Raw genomic sequence first — 16,063 nt, 5'->3', positions numbered from 1 at the left:
AATTTAAAGGAATTCCTTGAATATTCAATCAAATGTTCGAATAGCTTATAAGTAACTATCAATTTCAAGGAAGGCCGATTTAATATTTCGAAAACAATCAAATAGGGATCCTAATCCTAACATCACAAATACGACTATTCAAATGCAATACAGGTTTCATAGGCTTTGACAGCACCACGAGCATTAGAAACTTGAAATTTGAGTCTTAGAACTTTATCCAGCTGTTAGATATACTGCGTAACATTAAGCCACATACAGACATAAACACAACTTATTTGCTAAGATTATTTAGCTAATAGCCAATCAAGGCAAGTAATCTCAAACTATAGTTGCTTCAATACAACAGACCAACAACAACACCCCACTTGCTTCACATGTATGATTTCATTCGAGGCCTTACCAGAGACTGGCCTCCGTCGACGAATATGGTCGTTCCAGTCATGTAGCGCGCTCCGTCGCTTATCAAATAGATCACTGTTGATGCCAGGTCGTTTTCAACGTCAAGCCATCGACGCAGTGGATTAGCGTCATTCACCAATCTCTCTGCCCTCTCCTTCCCTACTGACACAGGGAACTCGTCTTCAAGATGCAAGCCACGAGCTATCCCGTTAACCCTTATCTGATGCTTACCTATCTCCAGTGCCGATGTCTGCCAAGCATAACAATACACAAGAACCATCGTTGGATACAATTTACGCAAGTTGATGCACTTATGGCAATCAATTCAGTATTTAGTATTTACATCTAAAAATGAGACGGTGCTAAACGATTATAGGTATCTGGTGCACAAAGAGAGAAGGAAACAACCAAACAAACAATAAAGAGCCATGTGTCTCCTCTACATCTGCTGATAAATGTCGAACAGCAATGATTCAATCATGAGCAGAGACTTAATCGCTAACACAAAATGCAACATACACATCGAAGTATCACAAGCTGTGGTTCCATACCAATTTGCAAATGCAACATACATGTCGAAGTATCGCAAAATGGGCTGAAACTTACTCTTACTAGCTGCTGAACTCCAGCCAAGCACGAACCATAAGCTGCTGCTCCAGGATACAACCCTCTTTCAGCTCCAATCACTGAGGTCAAGAAAACAATGGATCCACCGGATTTCTGATCACGCATAACTTTACCAACAGCTTTTAAGAGATACCAAGCAGCCATGAAATTGGTCCTCATAATCTTCTTGAATTCATCCTCAGCCAAAGAAAGAGGATCTTGCATCTTTCCTGCATCACAATATATCAAGTTTAAACTACCAAATTTTATCTCAGATAACTGCAGGGTAGAAGACACAAATTCGTAGGTTCCAAGTTCCAACTAAAACAGAGGGCGTCCGGATGAATAGTGCATCCGCCCTAACTAAAATCCAATTCGGTTTTCATCAATTCCCAATTGAAGACTGTGCATCCACCCTAATTAAATCCAGCTAGGGTTCATAAATCCCCAATCGAGGTGAATTTATCCCTCCAATTTTACAAAATCTTTCGATCCCCAATAAATCTTACACTACAAATGTTTATTTTCACATAAAAAAGAAGATGAAAAAGAAAAAATTAAGGCAAGAATGTGAATTGACCTTCATAGGAGTAACAGTTGACCAAAGCATCCAATCCGCCGAGGAGTCTCCTGGCCTTCTCCACCGCATCATCGAAAGCCCCTTCTCTCTCATCCTCCATATCCAAACCCACCACCTCTACGAAAACGGCGCCGTTCAGTGAACCCTTTATCTTCTCCGCCGCCGTTCTCAGCTGCCCCTCATCCCCCATCAAAACCAACCTACACACAAACAAAAAAAATAAGCAAACGTCGATCCAAAAGGAGCAAGCAAAATCCATCAAAATTCAAATCGCAAAAATCGATAGCGCGAGTGAAACAAAATACCGGCATGTTCGCTGAGCTAAAGTACGAGCTATGTTGAGAGAAATCTGGTCGCCATTGGAGGTCAGCAAAACCCTTTTGCCTTGATTTTCCATGCTCTCACAATTCAAGTCAACTCAATTCAAAAAATAGAATTGGTATCGTCTCGTATAAATGCTGAGGTTTAAGAGCATCTCCTGGTGTCAAAATCGCGACGACGATTTTTCGCTGACGCCGGTTCTGACGCCGAACCATTGGAACCGGTGTCGGCGAAATCGGCGTCAAAATCAGCGTGGCCATGCCGATTCGCGCGATAACGCCGGTTCCGACGCCGATCCTCACGGCGCCATTGTGGGTCCCGGATCGGCGTCAAACCGGCGTCAGATTTTATTTTTTATTTTTTATTCTTTTGAAAACACTATATATGCCCGCTTTGAACGTCATTTTCATTCGCACCACTTGTTTTAACGAGTACTCTCTCTACCTTACTTTCTGTTCATGATCAATAACGAGCAATGGAGAACAACTACGAAGGTACTCCAGTGACTCCCGGGGGATGGTCTCAGACTCCCCCGCCTCCCGGTGTAGGGTCTCAGCCGGCCCCGACTCCCGGGGTAGGGTCCCATACTTCCCCGGCTCCTGGGGGAGGTGGTTGGCCTCCGATGACCGGGTACTACAACATGTACCCGTGGCAGCAGATGATGCCGGGGTGAGCACCCGGCATGCAGCCCCCTATGCAGATGATGCCGGGGTGGGCACCCGGGATGCAGCCACCGGCGCAGCAGATGATTCCCTCGGCGCAGGGGACGCACGGGGGGACAACGCCTATCGGCCGACTTTTGATTTTTCCACCGGTTCTTCGCACACATCGACCCCAACGGATGCACAGTATACGGAGACCTTCTCCTTAGCGGACTTGGGTTTTGATATGAACGAGGTTCCGAAAACTCTCATTCAAAGCCAGGGAGTAGGGCGGGTTAAGAAGAAGGGCAAGGCCAAGAAGGTCGGCGAGTCGTCGCAGCCGGAGGCGGAAATCCGGGGCCGGAGGAAGTGGACCGACGCGGAGAACGTTGCGGTTGCCAAGGCGTGGGTGAGTGTCTTCGACGATCCTCTCGTTTCGAACAACCAGAGGATCGTCAACTTGTGGGCCAAGGTAGCCGCAGCCTACAGGGCATTTTGCCATGAAGGGAGACCGTGCACCGGGGAGGAGGTCCGGAAGTGCTGGGACCGAATCAGGTCTGGCGTCTCTCGATTTTCGGGTTTGTACGCCAACGCCCTCCACATGCAGACCACTGGCCAAACAGATGAAGACTGCAGGAGGATTGCGGAGAGAGCCTACCCCGATCCGCAGAAGAAGTACTATGAGTTCACCTACTGGAACTGCTACGTTGTGCTCAACGAGTCGGAGAAATTCCGGGCAGGCGTCGACGCTGGCTGGCCGAAGAGGCAGAAACTGAACTATACCGGAGATTATAGCGGCAGCAGCGGTGGTTCGACAGACCTCCCCGAGACGGCCCAGGAGGCCCGACTCCTCGTTCGTTCGGTCGCCGACCTCGCCCGGTTGGCCAAAGGCGGGGGCAACAGGTTGCGAGGGGGGCACCCCGAGTTCCCAGGGGGTCCATTCGACATCCCCCCTCGGCAGGTCTACCGAGGAGCTCAAATTCTTCGCGCGCCAACAAACGCGCGCTCAAATGTTGAAGACCTTAGCCGACTTCCAAGCGGCGGTGGACCCCGAGGTGAAGGATTTTCTTCGTGTATTGCTCCAGAGCCAGCGTGAAGAATTGGAGGCGATGAGGAGGGACACCGGCGGGAATAGCCGCGGCGTAGGTGGCGACGGAGGCGGCGGCGAAGACGGTGAAGAAGCGCTGGGCGACGACGGAGACGAGGACGGCGGCGAGGAGTGATTTTGTTTTACTTTTTAAAATTAATGCACTTTTTAATTTTTGTACTTTTTTTAAATTATTGTACTTTTTTTAAAAAATTAATGTACTTTTTAAGTTTTAATATTATTATTCGAATTTTGCGTATTTGTCTCGTAAATTAAATTCCGTATGTTGATACGAGTGTAAATTAAATTATATAATTGTTATTAGTGATGTGGATAGGTAGTGTGAAGGCTATGTGAGGGCTATTTGATGTCCAGTTGATGTGGCAGGAGAATTGTAGCGCTGATGATGTGGCAGTGTGAAGACTGTGTGAAGGCTATTTGACGTCCAGTCTTACTGGAGATGCTCTAAGTAGCGATGGAAGGAAAGGGTTCACGCATCCGATTCACGTGGTAATCGTTTGAATTGGTATGTTTGTTTGTGGTCGAAATCAAAGTGAATGGCAACTAGCTTGGCTTTTTCATATCTGTAAATTAGAAGATAGTGCTAACTAATCTATGTTTGGCAATAGCTCATTAATGTGCCTTGCATTTTTTTAAGGCCTGTGGCTAGCTTGATAAAGAATAATAAGTTCGTATTGTTTGCTAAGCCTATAATGCTACAACTTAAATTTAATATGATCACACTCTTATTTATATTTAATCTTTTTTTCATATTTTATGATGGTAAATTGGAACTTGATCGATTCTGATTTTATCATGTTACTTGACTCCTTGTTAAATTTCTTCAAGATTAAGCTTGATTATAAAAACTGAAAAAATATTTAGTTACTACTACTACTAATCAAGTGAAATTTCTAGAGATTGGGCCCTTTGTTTTAAATGGGGAGCTGGGCCTTATCCTTCAAACTCTTGAGTATTTCTTAATAGTAGTAGTAGTAGTATAAATTTAGTTGAGTATGTTTTTGGGCTCTTCAAGGTGTATTTAATTTGGGCCTTCCTTGGACATAATTTATTTACATCACTTTCTTAGCTAATTAAGATGAGTTGCTGCCCCTATACTAAAGTAAATCAATAAGACTCAAATAATTAAATATCTGGTTTAGTTAATAAGAAAAAATATCTTCTAAGCAAGACTCATATTGAGATGCATATCTTCATTAAAATAAGTCCAAATGATATTCTTAGATTAAGGTTTTGTTTTAAGCTAAGTAGCTTAATTTTATTATACTATTAATTTTGTTATAAGCCAAATATTTGAGGAAAGCTAGACCCAAGATGGTTGGTCATTTATTTAAAGAAAATGAAACACACCAAGTGAGTTTTATATCCAACACGTTGAGTATGAATACACTTATAAATAACTGCTATAAATCTTGTTTAAAATGATTTCTTTAAAGATCGAACTCAAATTCGTTTTCAAAATTATTATCTTTGTCATAAAAGTTTGTTTTGTGCGTGTTATCTATATGTTTGGATCTGACAAAATTTAAAAATCAAATTATATCCAAATAGCGCAACAGCAAATCCTACTCGAATACTCGGGCTATATAAAAAATTTTAGTAAATTCAGACCTTTAAACAAAAAGTAAGTATGTTACTCTAAGAGCATCCGCAGCGGTGGCGGTTGGCGCCACCGCCGTCCGTGCCAGCGGCAAGGCGAAGGACCGCCACCGCTGCAACCGCGCCGCTGGCACGGCGCTGCTCGATGTATCGAGCACGTCCGTGCCAGCGGACGCACACGTGGCGGTCTCCCATTCGCCAACGGCATAGCCGTTGGTTTCAAACATTTTTTTATTTTTTTTTTTAAAAAATCGGATTTTTATTAAAAAAATCGATAAAAAATAAAAAAAAAATTTTCACTTCCCCAAAAAATTATATCCGTTTATAATCGTTTTTCCCCACTTTTTAATTTTTTTTTTATTTTTTTTACCCCAAAAATACACACTTTCATCTATAAATACCCCCAATTTCACTCCAAAAAATTCACACTTTCACTACACAATTCTCATCATCAATCTCTCATATCCATTTTCATCTTCCTCTCACACCCTACAACACCACTATGTCCGGTAACGACGACAACCCAAGCGGCTCTCACGGTTGGAACCCCGAATCCGACCGCAAGGTAGGAAGAAGGCGGCGGCCGAACGACGTCGCGCCGCGACTCCATCTGCCCCTGCTCCCGAACCCGCACCCTATGTTCCACCTCCACCCCCGAACAACTCGTTGTGGGCCCTTTTGGCCCAACTCAATATGGCCGATAGGTCAACTATGACCCCCACGCAACTTCAAACGCACGAGTCCATGATATTGGGTCTCCAAAAACAATTGGGGTTGGTGCCGCCGGATGCGTAGTCTTCCTCGGGTTATATTAGCCAATAATTATGTAATTTTTAATTTTTAGGAGTTTAATTATGTAATTTTTAATTTTTAGTATTTTAATTATGTAATTTTTAATTTTTAGGATTTTAATTATGTCTTTTTATTTTATTTGTAATTTGTTATTTTTATTGTGGTTTTTTTAATGAATTTTAGTATTATGAAAATGTTTTTGTGTAATTGAATTTTATATTAATTGTGCTCGTCCTTGCGGAAGAGCACAGTTGTGGGTGTTGTGCTCTTGCCAGAGAGCAGGCATGAATAGTACCGCCCGGGCCCACAACCGTGCCGCTGGCAAGAGCACGGTTGTGGATGCTCTAATGTTTGACAATTATTTAAAGTATGTTTATTAGTAGCATTTAGCATGCATTCATTATGTACCATTTTACTTAGCCTTGTATATATATTATAAATGTGTAAATTCAAATATGATGAGAAAGGGAGTACTTTAATTTAGGACTCTTATAGGTGCATATCTCCATACATAGGACTATATACGTACTTATTTGTTATGTACACTTATGTTATGTCACATTTAGTTGCTACTTCAAACTTTGATTTAATCTTTGAACAAATTAGAGCTTGTACTCCACTCGTTCGCGAATAAGAATCATATTTTTTCATTTTGGTCTGTCTACTTATAAAAGTCCCGTTTCATTTTTATCATGAATGATGATAGGCCTCACATTACACTAACTCATTACACTCATATTTCATTTAGAACTAATATATACAAGTGGAGTCCACTTTGCTTAACATTTTTGAAATCATATTCCTTTTATTCTATGGGTATGATTTGCTTAATGTTAATATCATGTTCTAACTCATCCCATAAAAATAGAGATTATTTCCATTTTAGTACGTTTTATAAAAAATAGTATATTTCTATTTTTGGTAACTTCCTTTTTTTATGATGAAGTGAGCCTAATTCCACTAACATATTTTTAAGATTCGTCACTTACTTTATCAATTACTCCCTCCGTCCGCCATTAGGAGTCTCATTTCTTGGCGGCACGAGTTTTAGGAAAGTGTTAAGAAAAGTGAGTGGAAAATAGTTAGTGGAATAAGGGTACCATTTGTATATATTAGTTTTAAATGAAATGTGAGTGAAATGAGTTAGTGGAATGTAGAACCCTATTATCATTTATGATAAAAGTGAACCAGGACTCCTATTCACGGACAGACTAAAATAGAAAAACGAGACTCTTATTCGCGGACCGAAGGAGCATGTATTAAAATTCGTATGATATCAAATGGTTTTATTTTTACGAGACCGAGTGAGTACATCTCTTCCTAAATCTTGCAAACGTTTTTTTGAATTTGAATCTAGCAACGACGTGGTTATTGTGTATGTCAGCGTATTTACCGTGTTTAAGTTCAATGCAAAAATTAAATGCAAAAGGCTCATAATTTTCGCATTAATCAACTTTATTATAATTTATAACACTACCTAAGATTTTCAATTAATTATCAGTGCACAATACTCTTTCGCCGAACCGCCCGCGTTTGTAACGCATCGCCCCAATTTGTTTTTCTTTTACATTTTCGGTCATTATTTAGTGATATATGTATGTATTTAAATTTATTAAAATTGCTATATTAGAATACTGTTATGAGGATTGGGGCAAAACTGCACAATCAGTTCAGTTCGGTTACCAATATACTGTTCGGCGATTAGGGACCGATATGCTGTTCGGTGATCTGACGAACTGCAATCATGCTCGGTGTTGAGCTCGGTGCTCGGTGCTCGGTGTTGAGCTCGGTGCTCAGTGCTCGGTGTTGGTGCTCGGTGTTGGCCGAACTTAAACGAGTTCGGAGTTGACAGTTGTTATTAACTGATGCACGTCGTCGGATGCGACTAGTTAGTTAGCTTTAAATGAAAGCCGTTAGGTTTGAACTAGTTGTTAGATAAGTGTTAGTTAAATAGAGCCGAGCTGTGGAAAAAGAAAAGAGAATTTTTCATCCAAGAGTTTTGTAATCTTCCACACAAATAAAACACAAGATTTCCATTGACTCTCCAAGAATTGTTTTCTTGCTTATTCATTTTCATATCAAGTATTCGTTCTTCTCGTTCCGGAATCGATCTCGTTGTGATAACAAGATTGAGTCGCGTATCTGATACCATTACAAATTGGCGCCGTCTGTGGGAATCGAAGAAGGACGACGAATTCAACAATGTCTACCGCAAAGTTCGACGTTGAGAAATTCACCGGCGAAAATGATTTCGGCCTGTGGAGATTGAAGATGAGAGCTGTTCTGATGCAGCAAGGCGTCTGGGATTATGTGAAATCCAAGACGGACAAGAAAGAGATTCAAGGGATGGATGCGGCGAAATGTCAAGAACTGGAATACAAGGCGTATAGCTCGATTGTCTTGTGCCTCAGCGATAGAGTCTTGAGGGAGGTTCAGAAAGAGGATGATGCCGCGGGAGTGTGGGAGAAATTGGAGAAAATATATATGGAGAAGTCAATCTCCAATAGGTTGCATCTCAAGCAAAGATTGTTCAACTTTAGATTTTCTGACTCCAAGAATCTGGCGGATCAGCTGGAAGATTTTCGAAAGTATATAGATGATCTTGAGGGTGTGGATGATCCCATGAAAGATGAGGATAAAGCTTTGATGTTATTGAATGCTCTGCCTCAGAGTTTTGAGCAATTCAAAGACTCAATACTTCTTGGAAGGGATTCGAAAGTGACTTTGGAGGAGGTATTTTCTGCATTAAAGCTGAAGGCAATGCAGAAATGTGTCAGCAAGCCAATCGATCAAGCTGCTGAAAGCCTCAATGTGAAGGCAACTTCAAAGAAACAATTCAAATTCAAGAAACCCCCATCTGACAAGTGGAAGCCAAGATCATCTAAGGAAGGAGATCAAAAGGAATCTAGAAGCTGCTTCTGGTGTAAGAAACCAGGACACATCAAGCAAAATTGTTTTGCTTGGAAGAAAAAGCAATCTGAAAATCACAAAGGAGATGGTACAGCAGCTATCACTGAGGAAATTGAAGAGGCAAGAGCTCTCAATGTGGTGGAGGATAGCCCATTATCAAGGCTATGGATCATGGACTCAGGCTGCAGTTTCCATATGTCCTCCAATCTCGACTGGTTCCAAGATTTAAAGGAATCTGAAGGCTCGGTGTTGCTGGGAGATGACCATGTGTGTGATGTAAGGGGTGTTGGGAGCATATGTTTGAGGATGGACAATGGAATTTTCAGAACTCTCACTGATGTGAGATACATCCCATCCATTAAAAGGAATCTTATATCCTTGGGTCTTCTTGAGAAGAATGGCTACGAATTGACTCTCTTTGGTGGAGAGATGCTTGTCAAAAAGGATGGCCAAATGATCATGAAGGCTGTCAGAAACAATGTGCTCTATTATCTGAAAGCTGAGGCAGTTGCTGGAACAACTAACAACACACAAAAGACCATCAATTGGCATGCTAGGCTGGGCCATGTGGGGGACACTGGGCTGATGCAGCTGGTAAAGCAAGGCATTATTCAGATGGCTGATTCAGAGATACGAAGAGCCATTGGATCGTGTGAAGAATGCATTCTTGGCAAAAACAAGAAGCTGCCATATGGAGTGGGCAAACATAACTCAACACAACCTCTCCAATATGTTCACAGTGACATATGGGGTCCTGCACCAGTAAATAGCATTGGAGGAGGCAGGTATTTCTTATCATTTGTTGATGATTTTTCAAGAAAGGTTTGGATAATGATCATGAAAGAAAAGTCAGAGACCTTCAAGAAATTTCAGGAGTGGTGTACTGCAGTTGAGCTAGAAAAGGGGAAGCCTTTGAGATGCCTAAGAACTGACAATGGGCTGGAATTTTTGTCCCATGAGTTTGATGAGTTTTGCAAGAGAAAAGGAATAAAAAGGCATAGAACGGTGCCTCACAACCCACAACAAAATGGGGTCGCCGAGAGAATAAATAGAACCATTCTTGAAAGGGTAAGATGCATGTTGATAGCATCTGGAATGTCAAAACCATTTTGGGCAGAAGCAGCCTCCACAGCTGTTGTTTTAATCAACAAATGCCCCTCTGCTGCCATTGAAAATCAGACTCCGGATAGTAGATGGTATGGATCTTATGGAGACTATTCAAAATTAAGACCATTTGGGTGTAGAGCATATGCTCACATCAAACAAGGAAAGCTGGAACCAAGGGCTCTCAGATGTGTGATGATAGGCTATCAGGTTGGAGTTAAAGGTTACAGATTATGGTGCTGTGAGGAAGGGAATAAGAAGGTTGTCATCAGTAGGGATGTTATTTTCAGGGAATCTGAAATGCCTTTCTTCATGAAGCAAGTTCAGACTGTTGAGTTTGAGGTGGAGGGTCAGAGGGAATCCTCATCTGATGCTGTAAGAAGTCCACCAGATACTGTGAGAAATTCACAAGAAACCAGTGTTGGTGGATCCTCTGAACATGAAAGTAACATCAAGACTCCACAGAGACTGGTTGCAAGAGACAGAACCAGAAGAAGGATCAAGCTCCCTTCCAGATTTCAGGATTTTGATATGATGCACTATGCACTGGCCATAGCTGAGGAGATGGACTATCATGAGCCTTCAAATTACAAGGAAGCAATAAGGAGTCCGGAGAAGGATCAGTGGCTATTAGCCATGCAGGAGGAGATTGATAGCTTGTACAAAAATCACACATGGATTTTGGTGTTGAGGCCAACTGATCAGAAAACAGTTGGTTGTAAATGGATTTTTAAGAAGAAAATTGAGGCCTTCAACAACAATCAAATCAGATTTAAAGCCAGGTTGGTGGCCAAAGGCTTTACACAAAAGGAGGGAGTAGATTATAATGAAATATTCTCCCCTGTGGTAAAGCATAGCTCCATCAGGATTCTACTTGCCATTGTTGCTCAGAGAAATTGGGAATTGCAGCAACTCGATGTCAAAACAGCCTTTCTTCATGGAGAGCTCGAAGAGAAAATTTACATGGAGCAGCCTCCTGGTTTTGTCCAACCAGGAAATGAAGGAAAGGTGTGTTTGCTGAAAAGAAGCTTGTATGGTCTAAAACAAAGTTCAAGACAGTGGTATCTCAGGTTCAATGAGTTCATGCATAAGATCGGTTTTGAGAAGTCTTTGTATGATCATTGTGTCTTCATCAAGAGAAGAGGTGGAGTTGCTGTGGCATATCTACTATTGTATGTAGATGATATGCTGATCTCTGCAGAGCATAAGGAAGAGGTGGAGTTAGTGAAAGGTGATCTGAAATCTGAATTTGATATGAAGGATCTTGGAGATGCAAAGAAGATCCTTGGAATGGAGATCATAAGGGATAGAGACAAGAAAAGGATATGGCTAACTCAGAAAGATTACATCAGGAATGTGATCAAGAAATTTCAGATGGATAAAAGCAAACCAGTGAGTGTGCCCCTGAGCCAGCAGTTTAAGCTCAGTGTAAATCAGTGCCCTAAAGATGATAGTCAGAGAAGAGAGATGGATAAAATCCCATATGCAAACATAGTGGGAAGCATCATGTACACCATGGTGTGTACAAGGCCAGACATCAGCCAAGCCATAAGTGTTGTGAGCAGATACATGGCAGATCCAGGTATGGAGCATTGGCATGCTTTAAAATGGATACTAAGGTATCTGAATGGTACTCAGGATTATGGCATACTGTTTGATGGAAGTAAGAATTTTGATGCACAGCCTCTATTGGGATATTGTGATTCTGATTTTGCTACTAACATTGACACAAGGAAGTCCCAATCCGGCTATGTTTTCTGCATGTATGGAGCTGCTGTAAGTTGGAAGTCGAGTTTGCAATCTGTGGTGGCACTCTCAACAACTGAGGCAGAATATATTTCCATGGCTGAGGCCGTAAAGGAGAGCATGTGGCTGAAAGGAATCTGCTCGGATTTTGGAGTTGATCAAGGAGCTGTGACTGTATTATGTGATTCAAATAGTGCCATATGTTTGTCAAAACATCAGACATTCCATGAGAGGAGCAAGCATGTGGATGTTAAGCTTCATTTTGTGAGGGATGAAGTTGAAATGGGCTCAGTGAAGATTGAAAAGGTAGCTACTGAGCACAATGCAGCTGATATGCTAACAAAGGTGTTGCCCGGACTTAAGTTGAAGTATTGCATGGATTTGGTGAATCTGATTCAGCTGGAGTGATTGTGGAAGATGGATGAAATCTATGGATTGTCCAGTTATGTCCCAAGGTGGAGATTTGTTATGAGGATTGGGGCAAAACTGCACAATCAGTTCAGTTCGGTTACCAATATACTGTTCGGCGATTAGGGACCGATATGCTGTTCGGTGATCTGACGAACTGCAATCATGCTCGGTGTTGAGCTCGGTGCTCGGTGCTCGGTGTTGAGCTCGGTGCTCAGTGCTCGGTGTTGGTGCTCGGTGTTGGCCGAACTTAAACGAGTTCGGAGTTGACAGTTGTTATTAACTGATGCACGTCGTCGGATGCGACTAGTTAGTTAGCTTTAAATGAAAGCCGTTAGGTTTGAACTAGTTGTTAGATAAGTGTTAGTTAAATAGAGCCGAGCTGTGGAAAAAGAAAAGAGAATTTTTCATCCAAGAGTTTTGTAATCTTCCACACAAATAAAACACAAGATTTCCATTGACTCTCCAAGAATTGTTTTCTTGCTTATTCATTTTCATATCAAGTATTCGTTCTTCTCGTTCCGGAATCGATCTCGTTGTGATAACAAGATTGAGTCGCGTATCTGATACCATTACAAATACATCATCAATTATCATATGAAATTAGAAATAATATTTAGAAAAATAAATAGTGACAAGTGAACTTCTCCGCAATATTCGCGATGTGCTGCTAATTTTAAATGGTGGAGTAGTAGTATGAAGTTTTCCATCTTCAATTAATAACCGCGTGGTTGTAGATCATGACTTTTACTCATTTTAATTGATATGTCACATCACAGTAAATACTCTTTCATTACAGTACTTCTTACAGTTTGTGAGTACTTAAATTTCTTTTACTACTAGCTGTTAACTTCAACGATTTATCTGGGTATTGTGTATATGACATTAATACCTATTCTACTTCTTTGTTCTGTCATTTTTCTAGTTGACAGAAAGAAATAGATGAAAAACAAAGACAAAATTAAAAAGAAAAAAAAATCTCAATGTTAGATTTCCTTTGAATATATGAAGAGAAAAAGATAAAATTGTTATGAAAGTAAATGATATGCACAATCTTTGTGGTTGGGCTTTCATATTTAAGTTAATGCAAACGCCATAGATTGGGTGGGGGTCTGTTCACGTTCTCTTTCTATTTCAAATACATAGAAAAAAAATCCATTTATATACCTAAATCATTTCACGTTTTCAACAATTATAAACACTCAAATTATCAAACTATTAGTCATTACGCTTTATATATTCACGGGAAAATCTGATCATAAAAGCTATGAATATATTTAACAGTATAAAATTACTACTCCATTTGAAGTTCATTATGTTCTTCATTTAGTGGATATACCAATTAGACAAACAAGTACTGTAATCACTTTTGGAATACGTACAATGATATAGTACAAATGGAATGATAGTATTTCCTATTGTTGATTTATATCTTACAAATTGGGTATATCTTTTAGATAAATTATAAATACTCATTAAGAGCTAATTAACTGTAAATTCATATGCAATAGATAAGTTCTGCTTTTATGTTGCATGACTTTATACTTTCGAATGATAAATGTGAAACTATATATATACATATATATATAGAGGTGATCAAATACAAACTCTCTATAATACAAACTATACAAACTGATGTCAACGGAGTGTACAAATTCTGTCAACGGGGGCTGATGTCAACAAGGGCTGATGTCAACGGAGTGTACAAATTATGTCAACGGGGGTGTACAAATTCTGATTGTTCGATGTCAACGGAGTGTACATATTTGTAGGAAATGTTGACATTAGAAAAATCTCTTATATTAACCGTTGATTAATTATATTAAGTGAGTAGGACTAAAGTTGTGTATAGTTTGTATTATAGAGGGTTTGTAGTTTATCACACCCTATATATATATATATATATATAGGATTGTGATCAATATATGAGCGTTATTCTCCTATTCATCCCTTAGATCCTTTATTCTTCTTAATATGGGCCGTTAGATCTCATTCATCAACGGTCCAGATGATCTGCATTATTACACTATAATGGTGCATTATTAGTCGGTGTGCATTATTCAACTGAAAATCTGCATTATTACACTATAATGGTGCATTATTAGTTGGTGTACATTATTCAACTGAAAATCTGCATTATTAAATGACACGTAGCATCAATCTAACCGTCGGATGACAAAATCGTGGGGCTGAGATTAAAAAGAACAAAGAACAAAAGATACAAAAAGGAAATGAATACATTCCTATATATATATATATATATTCAAATGGATGCCCGGAAATCTCATGATGCTGAAAAGGTTAACCATGGATGCTCAGTATATCTATATGTATCATATTCAGAATACATATTTACAAAACCATTCATCAAAACTAGTATCACCAATATTTTAACCTAGTTTTAGACTTTTAGTTCATTTATTATGAGACCAAATGTCAGGCCCATGCACGTTGTCTTGTCATGTTATATCCATTTGCAACTTGCATCAACCTAGTTTATTATCCGCACAGAAAACATTTTTCTACAAAACATCAGTGGTGATATATTGATTGAAAAGAATGATTGTCAAAATTATGTTATTTAATTAAGCACAAAATCATGTTTTATCAGTGTACAAAACAATGACATTTGAACGGCATTACGATCTTTATGCACAAATTTGATGCTTGAATTCATGTAGTACTTAATTTTTTAAAGAGTTGGATTCATGTATCTTTTGTTGAATGCATTAACATAATTAGAAAGAATGTGTGAAACGATGCAATATTTTATTATACATGTGTGTAATTGATGTGTATTAGGCCAAACGGAACTGATTCCAATAGCCATGATATTATTATGAACATGTTTGGAAAGGTGAGGGCCTAATTTGTCACTATGCTTACTTTACAATAAAAATATAATACTATTTCGATAATATTAAGTAGTAAGAGTCTTGATCTACTACTAAAGAAATGTTCTGCAATTCAGTAGTTCAGTTTCTGCACGCGAAGTCTCGAATCACTTGTACCTTTATCCTCACCTTTACATATAGTATTTCAGTTTATATACTTTCTTTAGCGATTTTCCTTTTATGTAGTAGTATGATTTACTTCTGTTATGACCTATTTTAGATAATTTTAATTAATATTGACTTACTTTTGAATAATGGTAGATGTATGAGAAATATTACTATTAGAGACTTGACTGAAAAGGAGAAAAGAGAAAACTACAACAACACAAAAGAGAAGAGAACCTAATTAAGGTGGATCAAAGCCAAAGCGCACCGGCCTCTTTGAGTAGAGGAACAAGGGTTCCACAAATATGTGAGGCAATAACACTTTCAATTCCACCGACGAGTTTTCCGCCGACAAACACCACTGGCACGGCGGCGCTCCCCGCAAGCAGCAGCCTCTCCAGCTCCGGGTACTCATCAAGCTCGTAAACCATTGAATTCACACCCATTCCCCGAAACAGCTGCTTCACAGCGTGGCAAAGGAAGCACGACCGCCGGCTGAATATCACCACCGCGTTCGCACTCACCAACCTCACTGGATCCGCCGCCGCCGCCGCAGAGAAGGAATATTGTGAGCGCCGCCGCATCATCGTAAAATTAGCAGTGAGAGAGACTGTGAGTGAGATACTCCATATGATGAGATTTAGTTAGTATTTATATACAAGTAGAAGATGATGATTGGTTGATGGACTTGCATGCCTAATAAGCATTAATTCCATTTTTTTTGTAATGCACCAATTTTATTGAAGATTTTTAAGTTTTACCTAGATGAAATGAATTTCACAAGGGAGTATTGCGTTAGTAGTTTTTGGATCCATTCAATAGTAAAAGCGCAAGTGGTGATTTTTTTATT

At 39.9% G+C, this 16,063-nt stretch overlaps 2 protein-coding genes across 2 annotated transcripts; both read right to left on the bottom strand.

Annotated features, from left to right (window-relative positions):
• Nucleotides 1-183: 183 nt before the first annotated feature.
• Nucleotides 184-2,044, bottom strand: LOC121750964 (3-oxoacyl-[acyl-carrier-protein] reductase FabG-like). The gene is made up of 4 exons (XM_042145663.1): nucleotides 1,891-2,044; nucleotides 1,586-1,785; nucleotides 1,006-1,235; nucleotides 184-649 (listed from the first exon to the last, which is right to left on the bottom strand). Exons 1-4 carry the CDS (start codon nucleotides 1,980-1,982, stop codon nucleotides 371-373), a joined length of 801 nt encoding a protein of 266 aa, XP_042001597.1. The 5' UTR covers nucleotides 1,983-2,044; the 3' UTR covers nucleotides 184-370.
• A 13,420-nt stretch (nucleotides 2,045-15,464) lies between these two features.
• On the bottom strand, nucleotides 15,465-15,797 carry LOC121752554 (glutaredoxin-C5-like). The gene has a single exon (XM_042147684.1). It carries the CDS (start codon nucleotides 15,795-15,797, stop codon nucleotides 15,465-15,467), a length of 333 nt encoding a protein of 110 aa, XP_042003618.1.
• Between the last annotated feature and the right edge of the window lie 266 nt (nucleotides 15,798-16,063).

Source organism: Salvia splendens, chromosome 10 (genome assembly GCF_004379255.2).
Source record: "Salvia splendens isolate huo1 chromosome 10, SspV2, whole genome shotgun sequence".
NCBI classification, from domain to species: domain Eukaryota; kingdom Viridiplantae; phylum Streptophyta; class Magnoliopsida; order Lamiales; family Lamiaceae; genus Salvia; species Salvia splendens.
This window is presented reverse-complemented; position numbering and strand designations above follow the sequence as displayed.